The sequence below is a fragment of the Catharus ustulatus genome, chromosome 14, assembly GCF_009819885.2.
Source record: "Catharus ustulatus isolate bCatUst1 chromosome 14, bCatUst1.pri.v2, whole genome shotgun sequence".
Lineage (NCBI taxonomy): Eukaryota > Metazoa > Chordata > Aves > Passeriformes > Turdidae > Catharus > Catharus ustulatus.
In genome coordinates, this window is record NC_046234.1 from 14,696,527 (window position 1) to 14,718,478 (window position 21,952).

Here is a 21,952-nt window from a genome sequence, read left to right on the forward strand (position 1 = left end):
TACTATATGTCTGCTTTCAGTTTATTATTTGATTTATCATTATTTGTTGTCATAAAAACGTACCTTTAGCCTCAGCTCTCGTCAAGTGGAATCCTGCCTTGTGGTGATGAAGACCTGGATAAAAGGAAGTACAAGAATAGAGAAAAAAAATGAGTGCAAGGAGCAAGCTCCAACTCAACTCCACAAGCTCCTTGAGGCTGGGTAATGGGCAGGGAGAGGTCTGTTTGGCAATAGAACAAATGCTTTCTCTCTCAGTACCAGCAGCAGCAGTTCTCAGACTTGCACATAAACCTGCTCTCCCTTGGGCAGAGATTGGCAGTTTTTCAGAGCAAGAAGCTGAGGAAAGTATTATCACAAATGGCACCTGCTGCCAGTCAGAGCTGAGAGCTTTGGTGGCCACAGTGTGTCCCCACAACCCCCCAGCTCCCTGTCTGCACACCCCTGTGCTGCACCAGCCATGCTCTCTCAGCAGCTGCTGGGACCTAACCAGCCCTCAACACCTCATCCATGACCTGATCTTCCCAAAAACCCTGAGCACAACGGGCACTACACCACACAGTACCAGGGATCCACAGGGATGCTTCTCACTTGGCAGATTTAACTTACCAAGTCTGTATCTGGAATCACATTTTACACTTTGTGCTCTTTGTTTAGTTTCAGCATTTTAGCTGAGCCCCATCTGCTGTTTGTGAGTGTGAGACAAGGCAGGCCTGGGGCTGGGGCTGTCTGTGCTGGCTCTGCCTCAGAGGGAGCACCCTGTGCTGCAGGGCTGCTGCTGCCCACGTGCCACCCTCCCTGTGCCAGCCTCACCTGCCTGTTCTTCGGGAAGCAGTCTCAAAGAACTTGGTCCTAGAGGCCACCCTGCAAAGAGAACAGGAGAAGTCTCTCTTTTAATTTGACCTGGCAATTTGCTAATGAGATCTGCTCTGTGCCAGGGGAATGAGCTGCAGCATTGGCAGAACTGCAGAGATCACCTTCAATTGACAGTTCTTGTGCCAAGGCATAGCCAGGCTCTTTCTGAGCCTGCTCCACCCTCACACCACCCGCCAGCACTTTGGCTGGGCTGTTTATACAACCCTGGAATCATGGAATCATTTAGTCTGGAAACATCTCCAAGGTCATGGAGTCTAACCTTTAACCAAACACCACCACACCAACTAAACCATAGCACTGAGTGCCACATCCAGGAATTATTTCCGTGCTCTTGCCTATAATCCTATGGGCATCCATCCCCTTTATGGTCTTTCCTTCAGTGTTTGTGTGCTCAAGAAAGAGAAGTTTTCTCAGGCAGTTCTGGCACAGAGCTGACCCTCATGGCACCTTTTGCTTTCTCTCAGTTAATTCCCACTAAAGCCACCAGGGTTTCTGACTCTCTTAAAATCTGAAAGAAATCTGAGGATGAGATGAAGCTGAACTCCATCCAGTTTCCTTAAGAAGATCCAAGCTGGATCTTGTCCTGCCCCAGAGAGTGTCTCATTTGAGAGGTTTGCTGGGGGCAGGCAGGGAGGGGCTCAGCTCCACCGACCCAGGAACAGCAGGGAAGGGGATGGGACGAGGCTCAGCCCCAGGGCAGCACCAAAGCTTTGTGTTTGCCTTTGCTGTGGCCCCAGTCCCCTCCCTGGCCGTGCCCTCTGTTCAGCTTTCCAAGTGACACTCAAACCTGCACTTACACTGGTGCCAAGGGACATCCACAGGCTCCAGCCCCTGAGCCCCCAGGTGTCCCCACCAGCACCATGCACCCACCACAGGCTTACACAGATGAGGGCATCTCCTCTGCTGTCCCTGCTATCAGATCTGGCCTCTGCTCCAGCTTTGGAGGGATGGGAGTCCGGCAGGGTGGATCCGGAGGTCTCACGGGGGGACGCGTTATCACGGGCTTATCACCATGGGAACGTGGCTTAGGGACACCGTCACAGTCACCTGAGGGATGGAGACGACAAACACTGAGCAGGAAGCTCTGGCATAGGCCAGATATTTATGAAGGGGCACTGAAAAGGTCTGTGGGTTTAGTTCTGTCCCTCTGCCTCAACACTCTCTCACTGACAGTGGCCAACAGCCAGAATGGAGGGACAGAGTCCTGGGAAAGGAAATTCCCACACTACCTGCCCCAGAGCAGCCTTCCTGGAACAGGGATGGAGCTGGGCCTGCAAGGACAAACTCAGTGGAGTTGCTGACTGTGAAGCTGATACTTCCTGGGAATGACAAGTGCTCTTAACCAAACCCTGTGCAGTACTGCTTTGTGAAAGGAACAGCACAAACTGGTGATTCCTGTGACAGTGACACTACCTGTCCTCCCAGCTGCTTTTCTTTCCCAGGATCCAGCCAACCTTGCTATTCACTTAACCCTTCAAAGTCTTGAAGATTCAAGCCAACAAGGAATGAGTGTCAGACTTTACCTGTATCCAGACCTTAAGCTGTTCTGGTCTCCCAGCCCCTCCTGCTGAGCTACACTGAGAGGATTTAAGGGGAGAAGCCCACCACCTGGCCCAGGGAGCAGGGCACTCCTGCCCGGCTCTGCCAGGCCCTGGTGCACACTCACCCTCTCTGCCGCAGATGCCCGGCCGGGGTGCGGGTCTCCTGGCCTGCAGCGTGGCTGTCCTCAGGACAGGGCTGGTCACCACCCCGTTGGCCGCCCTGCCAGCTGTTTTCCCCCCTCCATCCTGCAGCCTGCTGCCCAGTTTGCCCAGCTCGGGCTCGGTGCGTGGCTGGGGCCGGCTCTCGGCGGGGGCACGGCCCGGTTCGTCCCCGCCGGGCCGGGGCGCGGGCACGCGGCTGCGGTGCAGGGGCCTGGGGGCCTCCACGCCGCCCCCGTTGGGGGTCTGGCTGAGCCTCTCTGATGGGGAGACAAGAGGGCAGAGAGTGCAGGGTTAGTTGTGTACCACACTTGATGTGCCTCCAAAAGTCCCACCCTTCTTGCTGTGCTGTAGACCCAGAGCAGGAGCTCTGCTATGAACCTGGATTTTCCCTGCAGCCTCGGGGTGGTCCAAGCAAAGCTTCTGCTCCCAGGTTGGGGAAGCATTGAAATGCAAGGCCAGCCCCAACTCCATTAGCAGTCTGGAGGTTTTAAAGTGCAGTGTGAATCAATCATGTTTTGCCAGTGTCACAAAGTGCACTTTTACACCTAAACATCATCAGAGCTCTGAAAACTAATGGAGAAAGAGACTTTCCATCTCTGTGGTGACTGTGGAATCAGGGCACAGCCTGCAGTGACAATTAGAGCAAATCAGGTGCAGAAACATCATTTTAAGCTGATGCACCCTTAGCTATTAATCCAGCTGACTGCAAGGAAATGCTGAAGCCCTTATCATAATGTCAGAGTAGAACTTGGCCTAGAAAATACCTTCACTGCGTCCTGAAAAAGTTCTTTGGAGTTCTTGCTCGGGATGGGGAACTGCCAGCAGCTGAGCCAGCTTGAGACCTCTTGGGCCTCCCACAGCACAGCCCTCCCTGGCTACCATCCCACCAACACTCCATGCAGCTTTTTGCCTCTAATGCCACAAAACCTCTTCTCTGGGCCTGTCCTGTGCCAAGAGGCAGCCTTGGTTTTGCTAATGGAGAATGCAGCAGGTACCAGAAAAACCCAAATCCCACAAAGTCTGACTTGTGACATCATGCAACCAATGTATCAGTGTTTTTGGCTGTCCTTTCTCTCTGAGCAGCCCTCACTGCCTGCCATGTCCAGGACCCAGAAAGTGCAGTGTTATCTCCATTGCTCCTGGAAAGGTGTTCCACACTGACCTGTGCTCTCCTCCACAGAGGCACCAAAGAAGACGGGTCTTTCCCTCAGGGGACGCTTGGAGATGGTGATGGGCTTGTGGCGCCGGGCAGCCACCCTGGGGGGGGGCACCGGGGGGGCCGTGGTGTCTTCAGGGGGGCCAGAGTAGATCTGAAAAGGGAAACATGTTCAGGGGACCCAACACAAAGGGGTGCTGCCTCACTCCTGCTGCAGGTGCCCCTGCCCAGCACACAGGGGCATGGTGGCCACCATGGTACTGTCCCCACCATGGCACTGTCCCCACCATGGCACTGTCCCCACCACGGCCCTGCGGCTCAGCAGGAAAATCACAAACACAGACAATGTGTAGAAGCAAATTCCCCTGGAGCAGAGGAGGGAGGCTTTGAAGTTCCTGACCAACATCAAGATTCCCATGGTCAAAGAGATACAATGCCCAAAACACCCAAACCAGCCCTGCATTGTTTCAGATCTAACACTAAAACCCTTCAGCTCTTGGCTTACAATGACGTGCTTGGCACAAGGAAATTGCCTGGGATGAAATACTGGCATAAAAACAATGCTACTGTGAAGTTTTATCTCCTTTTCTCACTGGTCATGTGGTACCTATTTGGTTGGGATTAATTGAGAGGTTCTCATTTATGTCAGGGCTCTTTTTAAGAGCTGAAAAAGAAATACATCTGAAGATCTGAAACACCATATCAAGGCCCAAAGCAGCTGCTCCTGAGTTCTTCCCAGGGATGTTAATTGAAGTTTTATCAGGCTTTAAAGCCTGAGTTACTATGGAGAGGTGGACTGAGCTGCTGAGCCCAGAGGCTGCACTGGGAGATATGGAGCTGGTCCCTTCCTGGCTCCAGCCCAGAGGAGGAGAGCTGTGCCAGCCCCACCAGCATGCTGGGTCATCATACCCTTGGGCCACACTTCAGTATGGAAAAACAAATTTATTGAATCACCCAGAAAAATCGTAACATGAAGAAATGTAACATTCTGCTTTGATTAAGTGCTTCATTTTGGTAATTCAAACCAAAAGTATATTCCTTCTTCTCTGGACCAAAGAGCAGAGCTAGGAGACCAAGATGGGAGGGGGATGGGAGAGGAAAACATGTCCCTGGTTTAAACTCCTTGGTCCCAAGTGTGGCAGACAGCTCCCCACACCCCATGGTCAGGCTGCTCTGACCCAGCCTGGGCTGCCTTTGGGTAAATCCATGTGCCAGGACCAGGCTTTGCTGCCACCAGCCTGGCCCACTGTGCACGAGGAGAGGAGCAACAACACAGAATCACAGAGTGGTTCAGGCTGGAAGGGCCCACAGTGGCTCACCTGCTCCATCCTCCCTGCTCAAGCAGGGTTTCCCTAAAGCAAATAGCACAGGATTGTGTCCAGACAGTTCTGGAATATCTCCAGTGAGGGAAGATTACACACCCACTCTGGGAAAAAGCCCCACACTCAGGGTTTGGTGACACAGGGCGGGTGCTGGCTCACTGCCTGCTGGGCTCTGCCCTGGGCAGGGGCAAGACATGTTCCCCTCTCCAAAACAAAAGGTGGCACATGAATTAAAAGCAGCAGCTCCTGTATTATTAAAACAGCAAAGGATTGCCTGTTGGAGAGAATTTTTTTGAAATATCAGCCTCATCCCTATATCCTGAGCAGAATCCAATCCTGCTTTTAAAGGAAACTTTAAGCTCCCCATGGACACTTACACAGGTACCAAAGAATAATGTTTTAAACACCTGAAACTCAAGCTACACCAACCACTGTGTTTGAGAGGTGGGTGCAGGCTCTGATTTACTTCTAATTGAACATCCAAGTTAAATAACCTAAAGGTACCAAGATATTGACAGACCCTCACCTTAAGGAGGTTTGCACAGGGAAGAAGGTGTTTCCAGAACAATCAACCTATTTAATTGAACCACGCACAGCACTGAAACATGAGCTGTGGAAACAGCAATTATCCACAAACACTTCATGAATAGTTACTTTGTCTTCAGTCTTCAGATTGCACCACATAACCCACATCCCCTCTTCCTCCAAGGCTCATCTGAGCTGTTTGCTCATGTGTGAGCTCTCGGCTCCAACGCCGAACTCACAGACCCAATCCAATAAATGTGTCTAACTAAACCTTATTGCTGCAGAAATTAAAAGCAAGCAAAAGAACATCTGGCTTAATTAAAGCTGTTGTTCCAGCTCTCAGAGGTGGCAGGGTGTGTTGATTCAGACTGTCCTGCAGGCTGTAAGCAGGGGAGCGTAGAGCCTCATCTCTGGAGGGAGGATATGAGATCCCAGACACAAACCAGTCCCTGTTTTTCTGTGGGACCTTATTACAAGCGTTCATAGAGCCCTACAAAGGAATTGGCTGGTGTCTCCATGAAGCCTCTCTGAGCTCTTACATCCTGTTTCCATCCTTGGCATCACAGCCAACTCCCACCCCCTCCCCTGGTCCCCATGCAGTCCCCACCTGGCTGCTCTGGTTCCACACCCCTGTTGCAAGAACCTTGCTGTTGCAGCTCTGGCTGCCTCCTCCCTTTGCCAAGGGAGCTTTGCCTGGCCCATGTGCTGCCCTGTGTGCTGGGAGCTGCCCCAGCCCCCTTCCAGCAAACAGCAGCCCTGAATGCAGGCTCCATGCACTGCACACGAGAGAGGTGCCTGCGTTCTCTGCTGTCAACAGCTGGAGGACCAAACTCGCTCCTTGGAGCCCAGGCTGTTACCAGGGCGTTAATCTGCTCCCTGCTGAGGACCTGCTGCTCTGGATTCAAGCGCTGCTGCAGCTTTCGATATTAACACCCAGCTCCTGTCATCCCCCAGCACCTGACACCCCCGAGCCGGTGTCGGGTGTCACAGAGAGCGAGTGCCAGCACAGACACAGGGGAATATTCTGCTTTCCAAAGACAGCTCCACATGGCAAAGCTGCTGTCTGCATGTGCATCTCCAGCACCACCCCAGGACCCTGCCTGGGCACGATGCTCAGGCTGAAATATTAAATACTCAGAGACTGGAGGCTCTCCAAGGCTCTTGGTCCTGTGACAGAGTGGGGAGCAGCCTCAGCTCCTCCACCTGCTCCACCCCAGGCAGCAGCTTCTCCAGACTCCCCCTCAGTCCAGGGAACAGATCCCTCAGACTCCCCCTGAGCCCAGGCAGCAGATCCCTCAGACATCTCTCAGCCCAGGGAGCAGATCCCTCAGACACCCCTGAGCCCAGGGAGCAGATCCCTCAGACACCCCTGAGCCCAGGGAGCAGATCCCTCAGACACCCCTGAGCCCAAGGAGCAGATCCCTCAGACTCCCCCTGAGCCGAGGCAGCAGATCCCTCAGACACCCCTCAGTTCAGGCAGCAGATCCCTCAGAATCCCCTGAGCCCAAGGAACAGATCTTTCAGACTTCCCTGAGCCCAGGCAGCAGATCCCCCAGACTCCCCACACCATCTCCACACTGTCCCTGTAATTCTACCTGAAGGCAACCATAGCTGAGTTACTTTCATCAACCATTCAACACTCGTCTGCTCTAGGTTTTTTCCACTGATTTAACACTTTTGAAGTGTCTCATCTTGGTCTGTGCCCATTAAAACCAATTCTGCTCTGGTCTAGCTCCTGTCTGCCAAAGTAAAGAGTGAAGCCCTGTAATATCCAGTCATACATTAGGGTTTTTACAATCAAGCTTCCCCTTGTTTAAAAAGAAAAGGCAAAAATGCCCAGACTCGCTGTTTCCTCTGGGACCAGATAACAGCAACACTGAGGAACACACCTGCTGCTCCCTGCTTGCTCCTGAAGCCTTTCAGAGCAGCGTGTTACATAAAGCCAGCCCAAGGAGGCTCCAGAAGGAGCCGGAGCTGCCGTGTTACCACAGCAACAGTCTGCAGGAGCAGCCGGAGCTGCTCCGGGGCCCTACCTTCCCAAAGTGCTCTATCAGGATCTCCACCACGATGTTTTGGAACTTGATGTTCATCATGGCAGCCACAGTGTCCTCCTGTGCTCGCATGAGGGTGGGCCCGAAGATCACCCCCATGTTGGATGGTGACATCAGGTTCTCCCGGCTGTGCTCGCAGACGCTGCAGAGAGCAGGGCAAGGAGGAATAGTTCTTATTCCAAGAAAAAACCCCAAACAAACAAACAAAAAACTAAACCCTGGATGCACTAAGAATCAGCCATTCAATTTTCTTTATTGTGTTTCAGAATTTGTTTCCCAGCAGTGACAAACACAGCTCTAGCTCTGACACAAACATTTGGCTTGGACAGATGCTGGAGAGAGCAACGTGCTGACAGCATCTTTATTTCATCTCTTCTCATTCCCAACTCCTCTTTAACTTTGCAATCCAAAGTTATCTGCACAACATATGCACAAGAGGAATCATTTAGATCCTATATCCTTTTTATCCAGAACGGACTTCTGGCTTTAATTTTCTCTCTTTGAAGGAAAAGAACTGAATATAGGGAGCACACGATGGTGGCTTCCAATAAATTTCTGAGGAGTGACAATTTACAGCCCCTGCTCTCAGACAGTATTTTTATTTTTAAATCATTTCCTGCTCTGTGCATGTCTGAAAATGGATTAAGGAGCAACCAGAAAGAGAAGCATCACTTCATGCAGAAGGCAGCAAGGATAGTCACCCCCTTTGTGCAATCCACATGGAAATTCCCAAGGGGACTACACTGGGTAAAATTTAGCAAACCAAACCTCCCAAAAAGGCTTGTTCTGCTGATTCCATTATTCCCCTTTCTTTATTTTTAGAGGAAAACATCTGCTTACTTGACGAGGTGCTGGATGAGGAGTTCTAACATCTCCCTGTTCTTGTCAGGCAGTTTATAGACCAGTGCATGAATGGCTCCCAGCCTGTAATCCAGGTTCTCAGACTCTGGAAAGCAGGAACACAAAGAAGAATTTGTACCCAACACTTTCAAACTAAACACACCAGGGAAAGATAAAGCCAAAGGAAACCTGTGGAAGCTGCTCCCTGTGCAGCATGGGAACGAAAGGGAGCAGAGGGAAGTGAGATTTCACAGCAACAGGGTGAACACTGGGGGAAACAATATCAAGTGGAAAGAAGAAGAAATGGAACTTGAAAATGAGCCCAGGGACACACTCCAAAAGAGGCAGGGCATGGGCAGATCCTCCCCTTCACACCCTTGTTCCACACACCTGTGAGCACACAGCCTCCCTCTGGGAATCCTATCAACCCAGGCAGAGAGCTCTGACACTGAACAACACCTAAAATATCCTGCAGGGAAAAACCCTGAGTCCCTGACCCAAAGAGGTCACCCTTAGAAGAATAAATAATCAAGAAACAATAAAATACTCCATGTGAAAAGAATGGTGTGGGGTCTGGGTGGCTGGGAAGCTCAATGGTGCAAGTTTCTGAGGGATGGCAGGAAAAGGATAAATGTCTTGCCCACACCCAGCCATCATGGGATTAACCAGCTCTGAAACTAATAAATCCTGGGCTTAACCACCTTCAGCAAGTGGTGGAATATTTCCCTTTCCAAGAAAGAGTTGGTGTTATTCATTCTCCAGAGGGACACGAGAAAAAGAACTGGGCACCCTCCCAGTCTCCTGGTGACTTCTGGAGACACAGCAGGATGAGGGATGCTCTAATGCCACACATTTCCAAATGCCAGCACACCCATGCTGAGGGTGATGAGCAGCTCCCTGCATCCCTGTCTCCCTCACAGGGCACTGGCTCACAGCTGGCACAGCTTATCTGCAATGGCCACAACGAGGTGACAGCCAAGGACGGGCTGGCTCAGCACAGGTGAAGCCCTGGCACTGCCCTTGTGCTTCGTGGCTGAATAACTTCTGTTATTCCCAGCTGTGACTCAATCCTAACAGCCACAGCAGAGAAATGTCTTCCATGTACTGGCAGACACTCTGTTTTCAACATCCCAGGACAAATGTCACAACCTAAAGGGAACACCTACGTATCTGGGTGGCAACAGCACATCCCATTCCCTCACAGGTTATAAAATACATCAGTACTAGGGGGAAACAGTCCTTGTGGCAGACTTGTGCTGTTTTCAAGTGAGTGACATCCTCTGGCTCTCCAGACCCCCTGAGAGCACAAGACCCTGTCTGAGGGAGGGGCACTGCAGCAGCAGAGGAGGGGACATCCAGCACAACATCCCCTGCACAGAAAAGCACTGGGAGGAGAGAGCCACGGCTCTTTCTACAGGTGAAGCAGCTGGACACCACGGAGCTGGGCTGGTGGAGCTCTGCCAGGTGGTTTTGATGGACTCTGGCTGGGGAGAGCAGGGCCAGGGACCATCAGTGGGGAAGCTGTGGGACTTACTGGCAGCCAGGACCAACTCTTTGTGGAGCTTGTATGTCATGACAGGTTCAGACAGGTTCCTGCAACAACCAGAAAGAAAACTGAGCTGTGCAGGGCATTGTGACCCACTCATGACCCAGCTTGGATGGATGGGCAAACTGGCTCATCCCTCAGTGCCACCAAGTCCCAGTGGCATTTCCCTCTGCAGTCAGTATCAGTGAAACAGCCCTCCCCTTGGGATTGAGGGGTTCTGCAACACCCATATTTATCATTCCTCTTCCCAAAGCCTTTGTCACTTTGCCCTTTCCAACAGATCTGAATATCTGGCAGCTCATTTAATCTTTCATCTGGATCAGCCCCAGTCCCCTTTGCCTCCTTGGGGCAGGTGTGACCTGCAGTGCTACCTGAGATAGAACTTCAGTGAGCTGGTAATGGTCTTGATGTCCCAATCCCCACTCTGGAGATCCACGTCCCCAGGGCATTTTGGATCTGGAAGAAGAATGAAAAGGTTTTAGAATAAAGTTCATTTAGAGGTTGCTAATAAACAGCTTGGGGTGAGGACTTCCCCTTGAGACACACAAAGCCACAACAGCACACAGAGCTCCTAATTCCCATGGCTGGGAAGAGCAGAAAAACAGCACCAGTGTCAGATTTTGGAGAGCCTGGGGAGTGGTGCTAATGAGGGACAAAGAGGGAAGCACAAGGTAAAATTTAATCAGTGCTGAGAAGTCACTGAGCGCATATTCTCCATAGTTTATTTTTTCCCAAGGCTGGCAGAAACAACACATTTCAACAGGTCCAAGACAAGCTTTCTCACATCCAAAATATGAATGCCAGCTCAATACCTCATTTGCAGCTACTCCCCTGAAGGCTGTTCTGGAAGCATTCCCTCTTGCTGCACTGAGAGGAGGGAGCTCAGGGGAGGCCCAGCAGCATGGAAATACAATTTGCTCCTGCCTACCCCCTGATAAACCACATCACGTCTGTGGTGCCACAAACTGAAGGATGGGGGAAAGCTGGACTACAGAAATAAACAGCAGGGTTTATTTTTGAAGATAAATAGGACTAGAGACCAAAAAAAAATCTGCTGTGAGTGGTTAAAGATGAAATCCTGCTGCAGCAGTTATTCCTGGTGTTGGTGGTATTGGACTTTCCACTGTGCTTTCATATGCAGTAGGGTGGCAAGTGATTACCCAGACCCATGCAGATAAACAAAACAAAAAGCCACTCAGTGGTGGGATTCAGAGGAGAAAACCACAGAGCTGCTCACAGGGAGGGTGAGAATCAAGCAGCAATAGAACTTGAGGCTCAGCAATGAGTCACAGGCCAGCAGAGCTGGGCAGATGCCCGAAGTCATGGCTCTGTGAGAATTGGGCATAGCCAGACACCAGTACAAACCAGGGTTTTAATAAACAACATCCAGAGTAGAAGCAATAGGAAACAGCCAAAGCCTTTGAATGCTGCATTAATATCAGATGTCTGAGCTGGAGTGAGCCTGAGGCACACAGGCAGTAGGTGAATGCAGTGCCTGCCCTGTGCTCCAGCCCCAGGCAGGGCTGGGGAGAATGGTTTGGCCTTGGACAGGTGGGGATTGACCCCAGAGATCCCTGAGAGGCTCACAGGTGATTATGAAGTGAGGGTATGATGGCCTCAGCCAGAACCCAGCCTAGAAGGGCCTGTCCTGGCACAAAGCAGAGCTGCTGAGCCCCACAACCTGCCAAGACTATAAACACTGCCCAGTTGCTAAGCCTGTATTACATACAGATCCAGCCACAGGCAGGCTCCCAGGAACACATCCACTGGCTTCTTAACACCTACACTGGCTCCCTATTGTACGCACTGCACACAGAGAGGGGTCCCCATTCTTCCAGAGAAGAACCTTACACAGGGGTGGAGGGCTCCCTGCACCTTCCCAGCCCAGCTCATCGTGTTATCCCAGGAAAGAAGGGGAAGATGAGCCTCAAAGGGGTCAACAGGAACCAAAACCCATTTCTCACTGTGGAACCCAATCCCCTCTGTCCCTCACAACCAATTCAAGAACAGGACAGTGTCATCACACAGAATAATTAATTCTTACCAAAAAAGGCATTCAGTAACTTCTGCACCTGGATATTGCTGCCAACAGTCCGGTACACGCCCTCCGTAGTGATTCCTGAGAGGACAAAGCCAAGAGCTTAGCTGAGGTTTCCTGCTCTTGGTCCAAAAGCCCCATCTAGTGGAATTGTTTTCCTGCTGCTGGGCTCTGTCCCACACCCCAGGTTCTGTCCCACACCCCGAGTTCTGTCCTATATCCCAGCTTCTGTCCCACACCCCAGGTTCTGTCCCATATCCTGTGCCCTATCCCACACCCTGGGTTCTGTCCCATATCCCAGGTTCTGTCCCACACCCCAGGTTCTGTCCCACTCCTCAGGCTCTGCTGGCAGGGCTCTGCTCACCCCAGCTGCCAAGGCCACCAGCACCACCGTGGTCACCATGTCACGGTCAGGTGAGCACAGCCAGGTGTGGGACACACCACCCTGCACACCCCAGGGGTGCTGCTTTGTCATGGATTTCCTCAAACACATTGAAGTACAATCTGCAAGCACTGGCCAGTGCTGGGACAGGCAGGATCAGGGTCTCTCCTAGCTCTGTGAGCAGAGTCTTTGTGCCCCCACTGCTCCTCACTCCAGTGGGCCTTGGCTGCCACAACCCCAGCCCCAACCCCACATCTGGAGAGGAATCCAGGCCCCCATCCCACACTGGTGATGTTCACTAGTGCAGGCTGGATCCCAAAGGATGAGCTGCCACCCCTCCACCTGCTTCAGACTGGGACTGAAGCAGCCCTGCTGCCAGAGCTGCTCTCCTGCCCAACACTGGGTGTGCTCAGGGCCAAAACTGAGAACACCACGAGTGAAAACAGCATAAAGGTGGGAGTTCAACCCCAACCAAATTGGTACAACATTCTGAACCAGGTGGGGGTTCTGCTCCCACAGAACAAGCATTTAGCTGAAGGACACACATTTAGCTAAAAGCTGAAGTCTGTGCCAGTGGTTAACACTGCAGGAACTACAGTAATTCAAGGCCATAGGAAGCATGGCCAGGCTGGGTGAGCTCCTCACCTTTGGTCTCCACTGCATTGATGCACTTCCGAACAAACTTGAAGCCCACCTCGTTCAGCTCCACTGTTTTGGACAAGGAAGCTGTGTTAGCTGCCTGAGCACTCCTGGAGACCCCTGGGACCCCCCAGCCCTTCTCAGCACCCAGAGCTGCAGTGTCCCAGCACACAGAGTGTTCCCACCTGCACCCCCATGCCCTACCCCCTCAGGAAACACCGGCATTCTGGACATCCTGACAAGGAGTTATTAGTTCCACATGCTCTCCCATTTTCCCCTCAAATTTATTTTGAGTTGCAGCACTGCTCCCTGTCCCCCCTCTGTCTTTAATAATAACAACAGTGTAAATTGGTTTAGTAATAGTGTAAATGATTTGGATCATGTCTGAGAAAGACTTGAATAATCACTTCCAGAGCAAAATCTGTAGTTAAAGCTTTTCCTCATCATGGGACTGTGTAATTTCTGCTTCTCTACATCACTAGGATTAAAAAGAAAAACCAATCCAGCTTGATGTGCTGAAGAAAGCTGAACACAGGACTTGCTCCACTGAGCTAGGGAATCCTATGGGATCCCTGCATTTTCAGCAGGTTATTTATACTGATTCTGTCTGCTCTGAGCAACAGCAACATCAATCTCAGACACCTCTTAGCCCTACCCCAGGAATAAGCACAGACCCACCTGGTGCTTGATACTGAGGGCTATGATACCACTGGAATTCTTACCAGCTCTAATCTATGACAAACAGAGAATGTTTATTCAGTGAAACCCTAATTCACATTCCTCTCAGCGTGTGATGTGAACACAGCCACACAGCAGGTTTGTGCTCATGCTTCTGGGAATGCTCCCTCAGTGCTCATTACAGCCAGCCAGTGCCAGTGCTGATGAAGTGATCTCTGAGGCAGAATGCAGGTTTCACCCAGCTAACAGAGCCCCACAGGGCTCTGCAGTTTGTCTCAGCGTTCCAGGGCTCTGCAGGGTACAACCACTGCTGAGAGGGGAGACACAGGACATGGTGGTGGGTGGGACATCCAGGGAGCTCAATGCCACCTCTACTGCCCTATTCCAACCTTTGTTATATCCTCAGAATCTCTCACTGGGGTTTGGAGGTGCAAATTCAACTTCCCACTACTCCAGGCTAAATAAAAAACTGCTTGCTGCAGCTCTATGCAACTCCTTCTTATCTGGGATCAGTGCCAGACTCTGTGGTACAAGAACAGAAGTGACACTGCTGTCACAGAGTGGGGACAGTGCTACTCAGCAGGAATTGAGGATGAGTGTATCTGCAAGGAAAATCCTGCCTGGCCTCGAGGCTGTGAGAGCCCAAAGAACAGCAACAGAAGTGACTCACTTTCTTCCTGCTTCGTGATGGGACTGTGATAAATCTGAAAAAGGGGAGGGAATGGGGGAGTGAGAAGCAAAAACATCATCAGCAATTTGGTATTTATTTCTGAAAGAAAATGCAGCATCCCATAAATCACCCCCAGATTACCCAGAGGCAATCACAGACAAAAAGACAATGCCCCATAGAAATCTCATTTTATAATTAGGCAAGAACCCATTATCTGCACAATCAAGGATTTTCTGCTGCCTCCCTGCATTTCAGTGGGGCACCTATTGCTAGGGAAATCCTCTGTTATGTAGGCAAACCACAAGCTTTGCTCAGACTGAAGGAAGGGAACACCAGTAGACACAGAAAGGTGGGAGAACATGGGTGCAGGGTGGGCAGTGACACCTTTGAAAAGGTGGCTGAGAGCAGGGACACACAAAATATCATCTCCAGCAGGTAGTGAGGAGCAGAACAGCAGCAAAGCAGCCTCGTTCCTCAGGTGGGCTGGCAAGGGGGAAACCCAAAATACCCAGTGGGAGCTGAGGGAGCCCGAGCTGCAGCCGCCAGCAGAGGACACTGCTGGGCAGCACATTCCAGCTGGGAACAGCTCCAGGAACACTCACCGGCTCCTTCCCGTCCATGGCCTCCATCCACAGCCTGCGGTTGGCTTCTGAGAGTGCCTGCAGCGTGATGGTCCCGGACCTGCGTGGGGTTCCCCCAGGGACAGGCAGGGAAAGGAAGAAAAGTTGTTTTTAATAAGCAGCAAAGAGGGATTTGCTGCTGGCCCGTGGGGTTTGGGGCTACCAGATGTGAAGGCTCTCACCTTTCATTAGTTTCAATGTCAAAACAAAACCTTTTGTCTATGGAGTCAGTCTTTCTCCTTACACAGGATTTCAGGGTCAGGTCCAAGGTGCCCTAGAGAGAACATGAAAGCTGAGGTGAGAGGACAGAAACATGGGAGATTTTGGGCTCCTCAAGCCCTCAGCTGCAGCCCAGCCCAGCACTGCCCACAGTGCCTGTCCTGGCATTCCCATGGCATTGGTGCCAGGAGCATGGGTGGTCCTCCCACCATCATCACAGCTCTGAGTTCCAGGCTTGCTCTGAGCCAGAGAATGTTGTGGACTCACCAGCACTACCCCACAGAGCAGCACTCTGCCTCTCCAGTACTAGAACACCAACCCAGCCAGGCACTCCCCAGTCTCTGAGGCCAGGACCATGCTCACCCATGCTCTGGCACAGCTAGGTTCTAATTTTTGTCAGTACCAATCACCCACATCAACAATGATCCATATGGCTTGACACACACACTGTGTGGCAAAGGGACATGTATTTCCTCACCCCAAATAGAGCAGCCATGCTCTGGAGAGGCTCAGCTCTGGCCCTGGGTGTTCATGTCCCTGTGCTTTGCAGCAAAGTCAATTTATAATTTGATTGTGGGTTTGTGGCCAGCTGTGACCTGATGGTGCAGGCTACCAGAGTTTGGGAAAGGCATTAAGTTTTCCAAGCCCCTACCTGCAGTAATGGGCCACACATGTTTATGGCATAAATGACAACAAATCTCTCCATGCAATAGTTTGGACATTTCTCTGCCCAGCTCTCTGCCAAGGGGTTGCAAAACATCTATTTTATTTTCCTGCTGCAGCGTGCAGAGCCCTGCCAAAACCAGACCATGAGCTCACACACTGGAGCACACACTGGCTGGGAAGGCCCTGGGGATCTGCTCCATGGCAGAGCAGGGTGGGGGACTCAGCTGGAGGCACTGGCTGTGCTCCATCCTCCCACCCCTCCCAGTCACGAGGAGGGACTGAGGGAACTCCCAGGCTTTGGTAAACCAAAGCACTTTGTGAAAGAAGTAGTTACCCAAATTGTGCAGTTTTGGAGCTGCTCTGTTCCCTCTCCTCTCCCCACACTGTTCCAGTCCCACAGAACCAGTGGTGAGAGCAGAAATCAAACCACAAACCAGCGCTGTGAGCACACGCTGAGGCAAGGAAATGTGGAAGCAGTAACTCCTGTAGTGACTTGAGTCATTCAGGCACTTCAGTGGCTGCCACACTTCTTGTGGCTCCCAGGCAAGGATCAACATCAGCTGCTCCAGAGAGGCACAAGTTTCACCCCAGATTGACCTCATGGGCCAGCACTGTCTGCTATCTCTCATGTCACACAACCCATATCTGCTGCCAAACCCTGCAGGGCCTGGGCTCCCAGGGACACAGTGGAGTGTCTCCTCACAGGGCTGCCTCTTCCAGGTGACACCAAACTGCCCTGTGCTCTGTGGCACCTGCTGGGTCAGCTGTCAGGGGCAGGGAAGGTGTGCCAATGTTTGCAGACATCCAACTCACCTGCTTAGCTCCAGGCTTCTGGTCTATGGGTGTCATCCGTAAGGTTTTTGCCTCTTTTTCGTACTGGCAGTAATACTTCACCCAGGAGATGCCCAGAGCCCCTGCAGAACATAGGAGAGGCTGGGATCAGGGACAGGGCTGGAGCTGGATGCAGCCAGCAAGGCATGGTCAGTGCTGCCCACGTGTCCTCCCTTCTCTGGGATGGACACTGACAGCCCCAGGGGACATCTCCATGGGCAAGAGCCAGGAGGAGAAGAGGAGAAAGGGAGAAAGGGGAGGAGATGAAGGGAGAAGCAGGAGGAGAGGAGGAGGGGAGGAGGACAGAGGGAGAGGAAAGGAGCACAAGGCAGCAGCTGCCTCCAGGAGCACAGGGCAGCAGCTGCCTCCAGCACCTCCCAACTCACTGCTGTGAAAGGACATTTGTGGGACTCTGACCACAAGCCAGGCTGGTTTGGCCAAGCCCAGCCAAGATCTACATTGGCAGGATCCTACATGTCCTGAATGCCTGTTTCACAAACCTCACTACTTTTTCCTCAATAATAAAGACAACAGCAACTTTTAAAATACCCTGAAATTCCTATTTCTGGATCCATTGCCACTTTTCTCTGTTTTCTTACCTGAACCCCTTTATAGGAAATAATTGAACTGATATTTTTTTCTGTAATTTAAGTTGCACTTCTCAGGAAGAACAACTTTTCATATTTGATTTATAGGGAAGCATAAATAGAGGCAGCAAACAGTCACTGGCCTGCAGGAGCATGCCACATTTTTTGAGGTCTAAAATTACTAAGTGTGCTTTCTTTTAACAGCAAGATAAACAGACATACAAATATATGTATAAATAGATTTCTATACAGGATTAAGAATGAATGCTTACAAAGTTGTCTGTAGCCTCAGAAGTCACAGTTTTGCACTGACTTATGTCCCCTGAGCATTCCTGCTGCATGGCCATGGAGAGCTGCAGCCAGGGTTTGGAAAAGGCTGTATTTGGTCTGGTTTGATTCTGCTCAGAATTAAAAGTTTTGCTCTCAGCAGCTTAAATCAGCACTGGTTCCACCTTGGCTGTGCTCAGCTGCCTGCAGAGGCTGCCAGAGGGAGGCTGGGCAGGACACCAGATTCATCCTGGTAAAAACACAGCCAAGGCAGAGCCTGCCAGAGCTCCAGGCTCTGGAGTCATAAATCCCATCTCATCACAGCACAGGGCAATTAGTCCTGTGCTGTCACAGACAGGTCACTTGGACAAAGCTCTGTGCTGACAGAGCTGCCAGCTGAGGCTGCTGCTGCTTCCCTAGGCACTGACAGAAGGTGACACCCTGGGCACCTCAGGCACTGGCAGAAGGTGACACCCTGGGCACCTCAGGCACTGGCAGAAGGTGACACCCTGGGCACCTCAGGCACTGACAGAAGGTGACACCTTGGGCACCTCAGGCACTGGCAGAAGGTGACACCCAGTGCAGCAGGGCTGGCCTGGGCACAGGAGCTGAGTACAGCCCATAGCTGGGTTATGTCAGGGCAGCCCTGCATGTTCTCTCTTGCACTCAGGTGCATCCCAAAGCCATTACATTTCTCCTGAGTGTACAGGTAGCCCTCGATGGTTGGCTGCCCAGGCAGTTTGCAGGTCAGGGGTGCCTCCTTCATCCTCTTCTTCAGATCTTCCAGCTCCTCCCGGGTGCTGGAAAAGTGATTCCTTGTCTGGTAACAGAAAACAAACAGAAGCCTGTTTGAACATGAGCAAAAAGTGAGCTGCATGTTATTTATTCCTAGATAAATCTGAGGTGCTGTAGCAGAAATGAATCAGTTCCCAAGGTACAAAATACAGAAATCACTCCAGAAGTCCACATGGAAACTGGCTGTAAGAAGCACTGGGCTCTAAGGGATGACTGCAGAGACACATCATGTGCAGAGATGGTGCTGGAGTGGCACAGCAGGGAGGCCACTTGTTCCTTTAATTAAGGAACTTCAGCAAATTTCAAGGCTGGCTGGAGCAGAAGCAGCACCTGAGCTCCTGCTCACACCATTGCTCAGGTAACAGATGTATTCTCCTCCCAGAGGTGTTGATTCCCAAAGGATCCTGCTACACTGCTCAGCATGAAAGAGTCACATCAACAGGGCGTACAAAATCCAGGCATTTTGATGGAATACTACTTGGACCAATTAATGTGCCAGCAGCAAAACCATCTTGGCTTAGATTTATGGCTGCCATTCCACAGAAATGAAAGCCAGTCAGGAAAGACTGAGAATAAAGAAAACAGGATTCAGATATGCTACCCCATTAATACACTTGGCCAACAGAGGAGCTTACCAAAGCATGTAGCAAGCCTGTAGGAAGCCAGTACCACTAAAACCAAGGGTAGAGGCCTTCTTAAAGTACAATTTCAACCTTGTGAAACTGAAAGGAGATCTCAGGCTTGTTTATGCACCAGGTTAAATGGTGCAACTGCAGTAATCCCTCCCAGAGAAAACAATTTCATAGACCTGTGAACTGTCTCATGCAGGAGAGGGGAAAACCCACACAAACTGAGAAGGAAATAACTGTATCTGCAACAATGCAAACACGGCCACACTGCCTGGTGGAAAGACCTTGCCAACAGAGGTGTGTAAATCCAAATGAGAACAGAAATTACACAGAAAAGTCCTTCAGCTGGGCAGGGACTCACGTTTTGCAGGCTGAGCTGGAGCTGCTGCTTGTATGGGAGGAAATCCTGTGTCAGCTCCACTGTCAGGTTGTTGTAAGTGAAGAGGCTGTGGAGAAATGCCAGCACCTGCAATGGAGAGAAGGACACACTGAACTTCTGTGTTTGTAATGAAAGGAAAGATGGACAGAGTGTGGGGTTTCAGGAATTGCATATACAATTATTTTTTCCTCACAACTTTGAAATCAGCCTTGGCATGGCTGATCCACCACTGAAGCCCAAGCTACCACCCACACATGTGTCTGAATAAAACACCCAGAACATCTATTCAGACATAGAACATTTATTCAGACATCTGTATGAGTAAAACACCTGCTCTCTGCAGGGAGACCCAGAGCAGATCTGCAGAGTGCTCATCCACAAGATCTACAGGACCCCTGCTCCACTGCAGCTGGCACTGGGGCAGAGCCACCACCCAGGGCAGGTCCCTGCACTCAGCCACGCTCTGAACCCCTGCAGGTCAGGCTGGGACAGGTGAGCAGGGCAGGTAACACCTCTGTCCCTCTGCAGACAGACAGCACTCACCAAACCCAAGGGGGCCAAGATAAGCCAGAACAACACTGTAGCTCTGTACTGTTCCTCAGGATCCACAAACAGCCAGAAGAAACAGGGCTGGGGCTTTACAGTGCTCCAGCAAGCACCATTAAGGCTATCAAGCTGCAGCTAGCCAAGGGTGAAGGGTTAATTCCTGCCCCACAGGACCTAATCCAACCATGTAACTCATCCCTTCCTGCATTGCCAGCACATCTGGAAATCAGCCAATGAGACTGAGAGAAAAGGAAGCTCCTACCGGCTCCACAATGCTGAATTTCTTGCTTTCTTGTACTTCCTGGATCTGGTACACATACTCCAGGGAGGACTCAAAGAAATTGTGTCTCTCTTTGTCCACCTGAAGGTCAGCCTAGGAGAAAGAGGGAAAGGTGGAAAAAGAAAATACAACACATGTAGTTTGAAAATATTTGACTTGCTTTTGTCTGCCAACCCACACATAGTTCAGTCCTCACTAAAACCTGCCTGCTGTCCAGCCCAGCTGTGAACTGGAATATGGGATATTCTTCTAAGTCTGCCCATTTCTGGCTCCATTTCATTCAAGTATCCAAAAATCTCTTCTCACTCTGCAAGGGCAAAGCTTTCCCAAAGCTCATTTATTATTTTTACTCTTCTCCATCTCTTCTCCTGACAAGGCCCCCATCACCACCCTCTTGCCTGACTCCATCTGTGTCCCAGAGCCAGCAATTCTGGAGCTGCAGCAGGAGCACACAATGCTCCCAGAGCTCACACACAGTCTGCCTTGCAGAGATGCTCATGGGCTGATCTGACAAGGGGGCTGACAGATCTGACCAGATCCAGCTGCTCTGCTGTGGGCTGGAGCAGCTGGGGTTCCTTCCTTGCTGCAACACGGCTGCAACAGCAGCAGCTGGAAGGAACCCCCTGTGCCTGCCCCCACAGCCACACAAAAGCACCAGCAGCAAGGCAGGATGCCAGGCCAGCAAAAGGAATGATGAGAACTGGTTATTTTTCAGCCACAGCACTTCCCCAGGTAAAAGGGTGGCCAGCCCCCAGCTGTCTAAAGCCATTACCAACATCCAACAGGCACAGGAGAACTATGAGCTTGATTTCCCTGGTCTCACAGAAGATCCAGGCTTTGGGTAGGTGGTGCTGTTGCTTCTGGACCTAACTCTGAGAAAAATTCCATACTCACCTCCTGTAACTGAGATTCCTTCTTTTTGGAAGACAAATGCAAGTGGCGATCCAGCATGGAGTAAAACTTCTCACCATCCTTCTCAAACTTTTTCTTTCTTTCCTGTAGATGCAAGAGGTTGAAGCAGAACCTGTTATTGGCATTTTCCAGATAAGAACATGCATTAACACCAAGATCCTTTGTGCAATTCTGTATTCCCATGGACAAATTTTGGCCAACCCAGGCAGAGAACAGAAGGCCACTTCTTATTTGCTCTGCTTTCACACCCCCTTGGATGCAATTACACCTCAAGACCCAGTCTAGCAATACTCTGTGGCACAAGAAGTATTTTTTCATGCCAACACCATGACAAAAGCCCCACATGAGATGCTGTTCCCTCTCTCAATCTCTTCAACATCCAGTAAACTGAAGACATACATCAAAAACCTGTTCACCATCTCCTGATGTGCTGTTCACACAGTCCAGAAACAACTGGGCAAACACTGCAATGTCACAGACACGTCAAGGGCAAGAAAAGGTTCATTAGATTTTGGCAACTTTCTGTTCCAAAGAGTTTATCATTTGTTTCTGAAGAGTACCAGAAGGAAAGCAGAAGCCTGGCAGGTCGACAGGCAGGAAATCCTCATCTGCCCCTCAGCAGTGGTGCAGAGAGCACAAATGAAGGAGAGCAGCAAACAGAGACACTCCAGAAGCAGCCCCTGAGAGCAGGCAGGGAGCAGCAGAACTGAGCACCAGGCTGTTGACTCCTGCCTTGCACTGACATTGGTGATCACAAAACAGAATAGGAGCCAGGCTGACAAATACCCACTTCAGATG

At 51.0% G+C, this 21,952-nt stretch overlaps 1 protein-coding gene across 1 annotated transcript in view; it reads right to left on the reverse strand.

Annotated features, from left to right (window-relative positions):
- OPHN1 (oligophrenin 1) overlaps positions 1–21,952 on the reverse strand; it is a 52,241-nt gene that overhangs the window by 3,818 nt on the left and 26,471 nt on the right. The window contains exons 5-23 of the mRNA XM_033072331.2: positions 21,137–21,238; positions 20,225–20,335; positions 19,399–19,503; positions 18,304–18,433; positions 16,742–16,842; positions 15,226–15,317; positions 15,026–15,104; positions 14,424–14,457; positions 13,082–13,144; positions 12,061–12,135; positions 10,388–10,472; positions 10,005–10,063; positions 8,471–8,576; positions 7,613–7,772; positions 3,739–3,886; positions 2,540–2,833; positions 1,755–1,920; positions 811–861; positions 64–114 (exon numbers count right to left, since the gene is read on the reverse strand). Coding sequence (XP_032928222.1) covers positions 72–114; positions 811–861; positions 1,755–1,920; positions 2,540–2,833; positions 3,739–3,886; positions 7,613–7,772; positions 8,471–8,576; positions 10,005–10,063; positions 10,388–10,472; positions 12,061–12,135; positions 13,082–13,144; positions 14,424–14,457; positions 15,026–15,104; positions 15,226–15,317; positions 16,742–16,842; positions 18,304–18,433; positions 19,399–19,503; positions 20,225–20,335; positions 21,137–21,238 — 2,004 coding nt within the window. The 3' untranslated portion in view covers positions 64–71. The remainder of the gene's footprint in view (positions 1–63; positions 115–810; positions 862–1,754; positions 1,921–2,539; positions 2,834–3,738; positions 3,887–7,612; positions 7,773–8,470; positions 8,577–10,004; positions 10,064–10,387; positions 10,473–12,060; positions 12,136–13,081; positions 13,145–14,423; positions 14,458–15,025; positions 15,105–15,225; positions 15,318–16,741; positions 16,843–18,303; positions 18,434–19,398; positions 19,504–20,224; positions 20,336–21,136; positions 21,239–21,952) is intronic.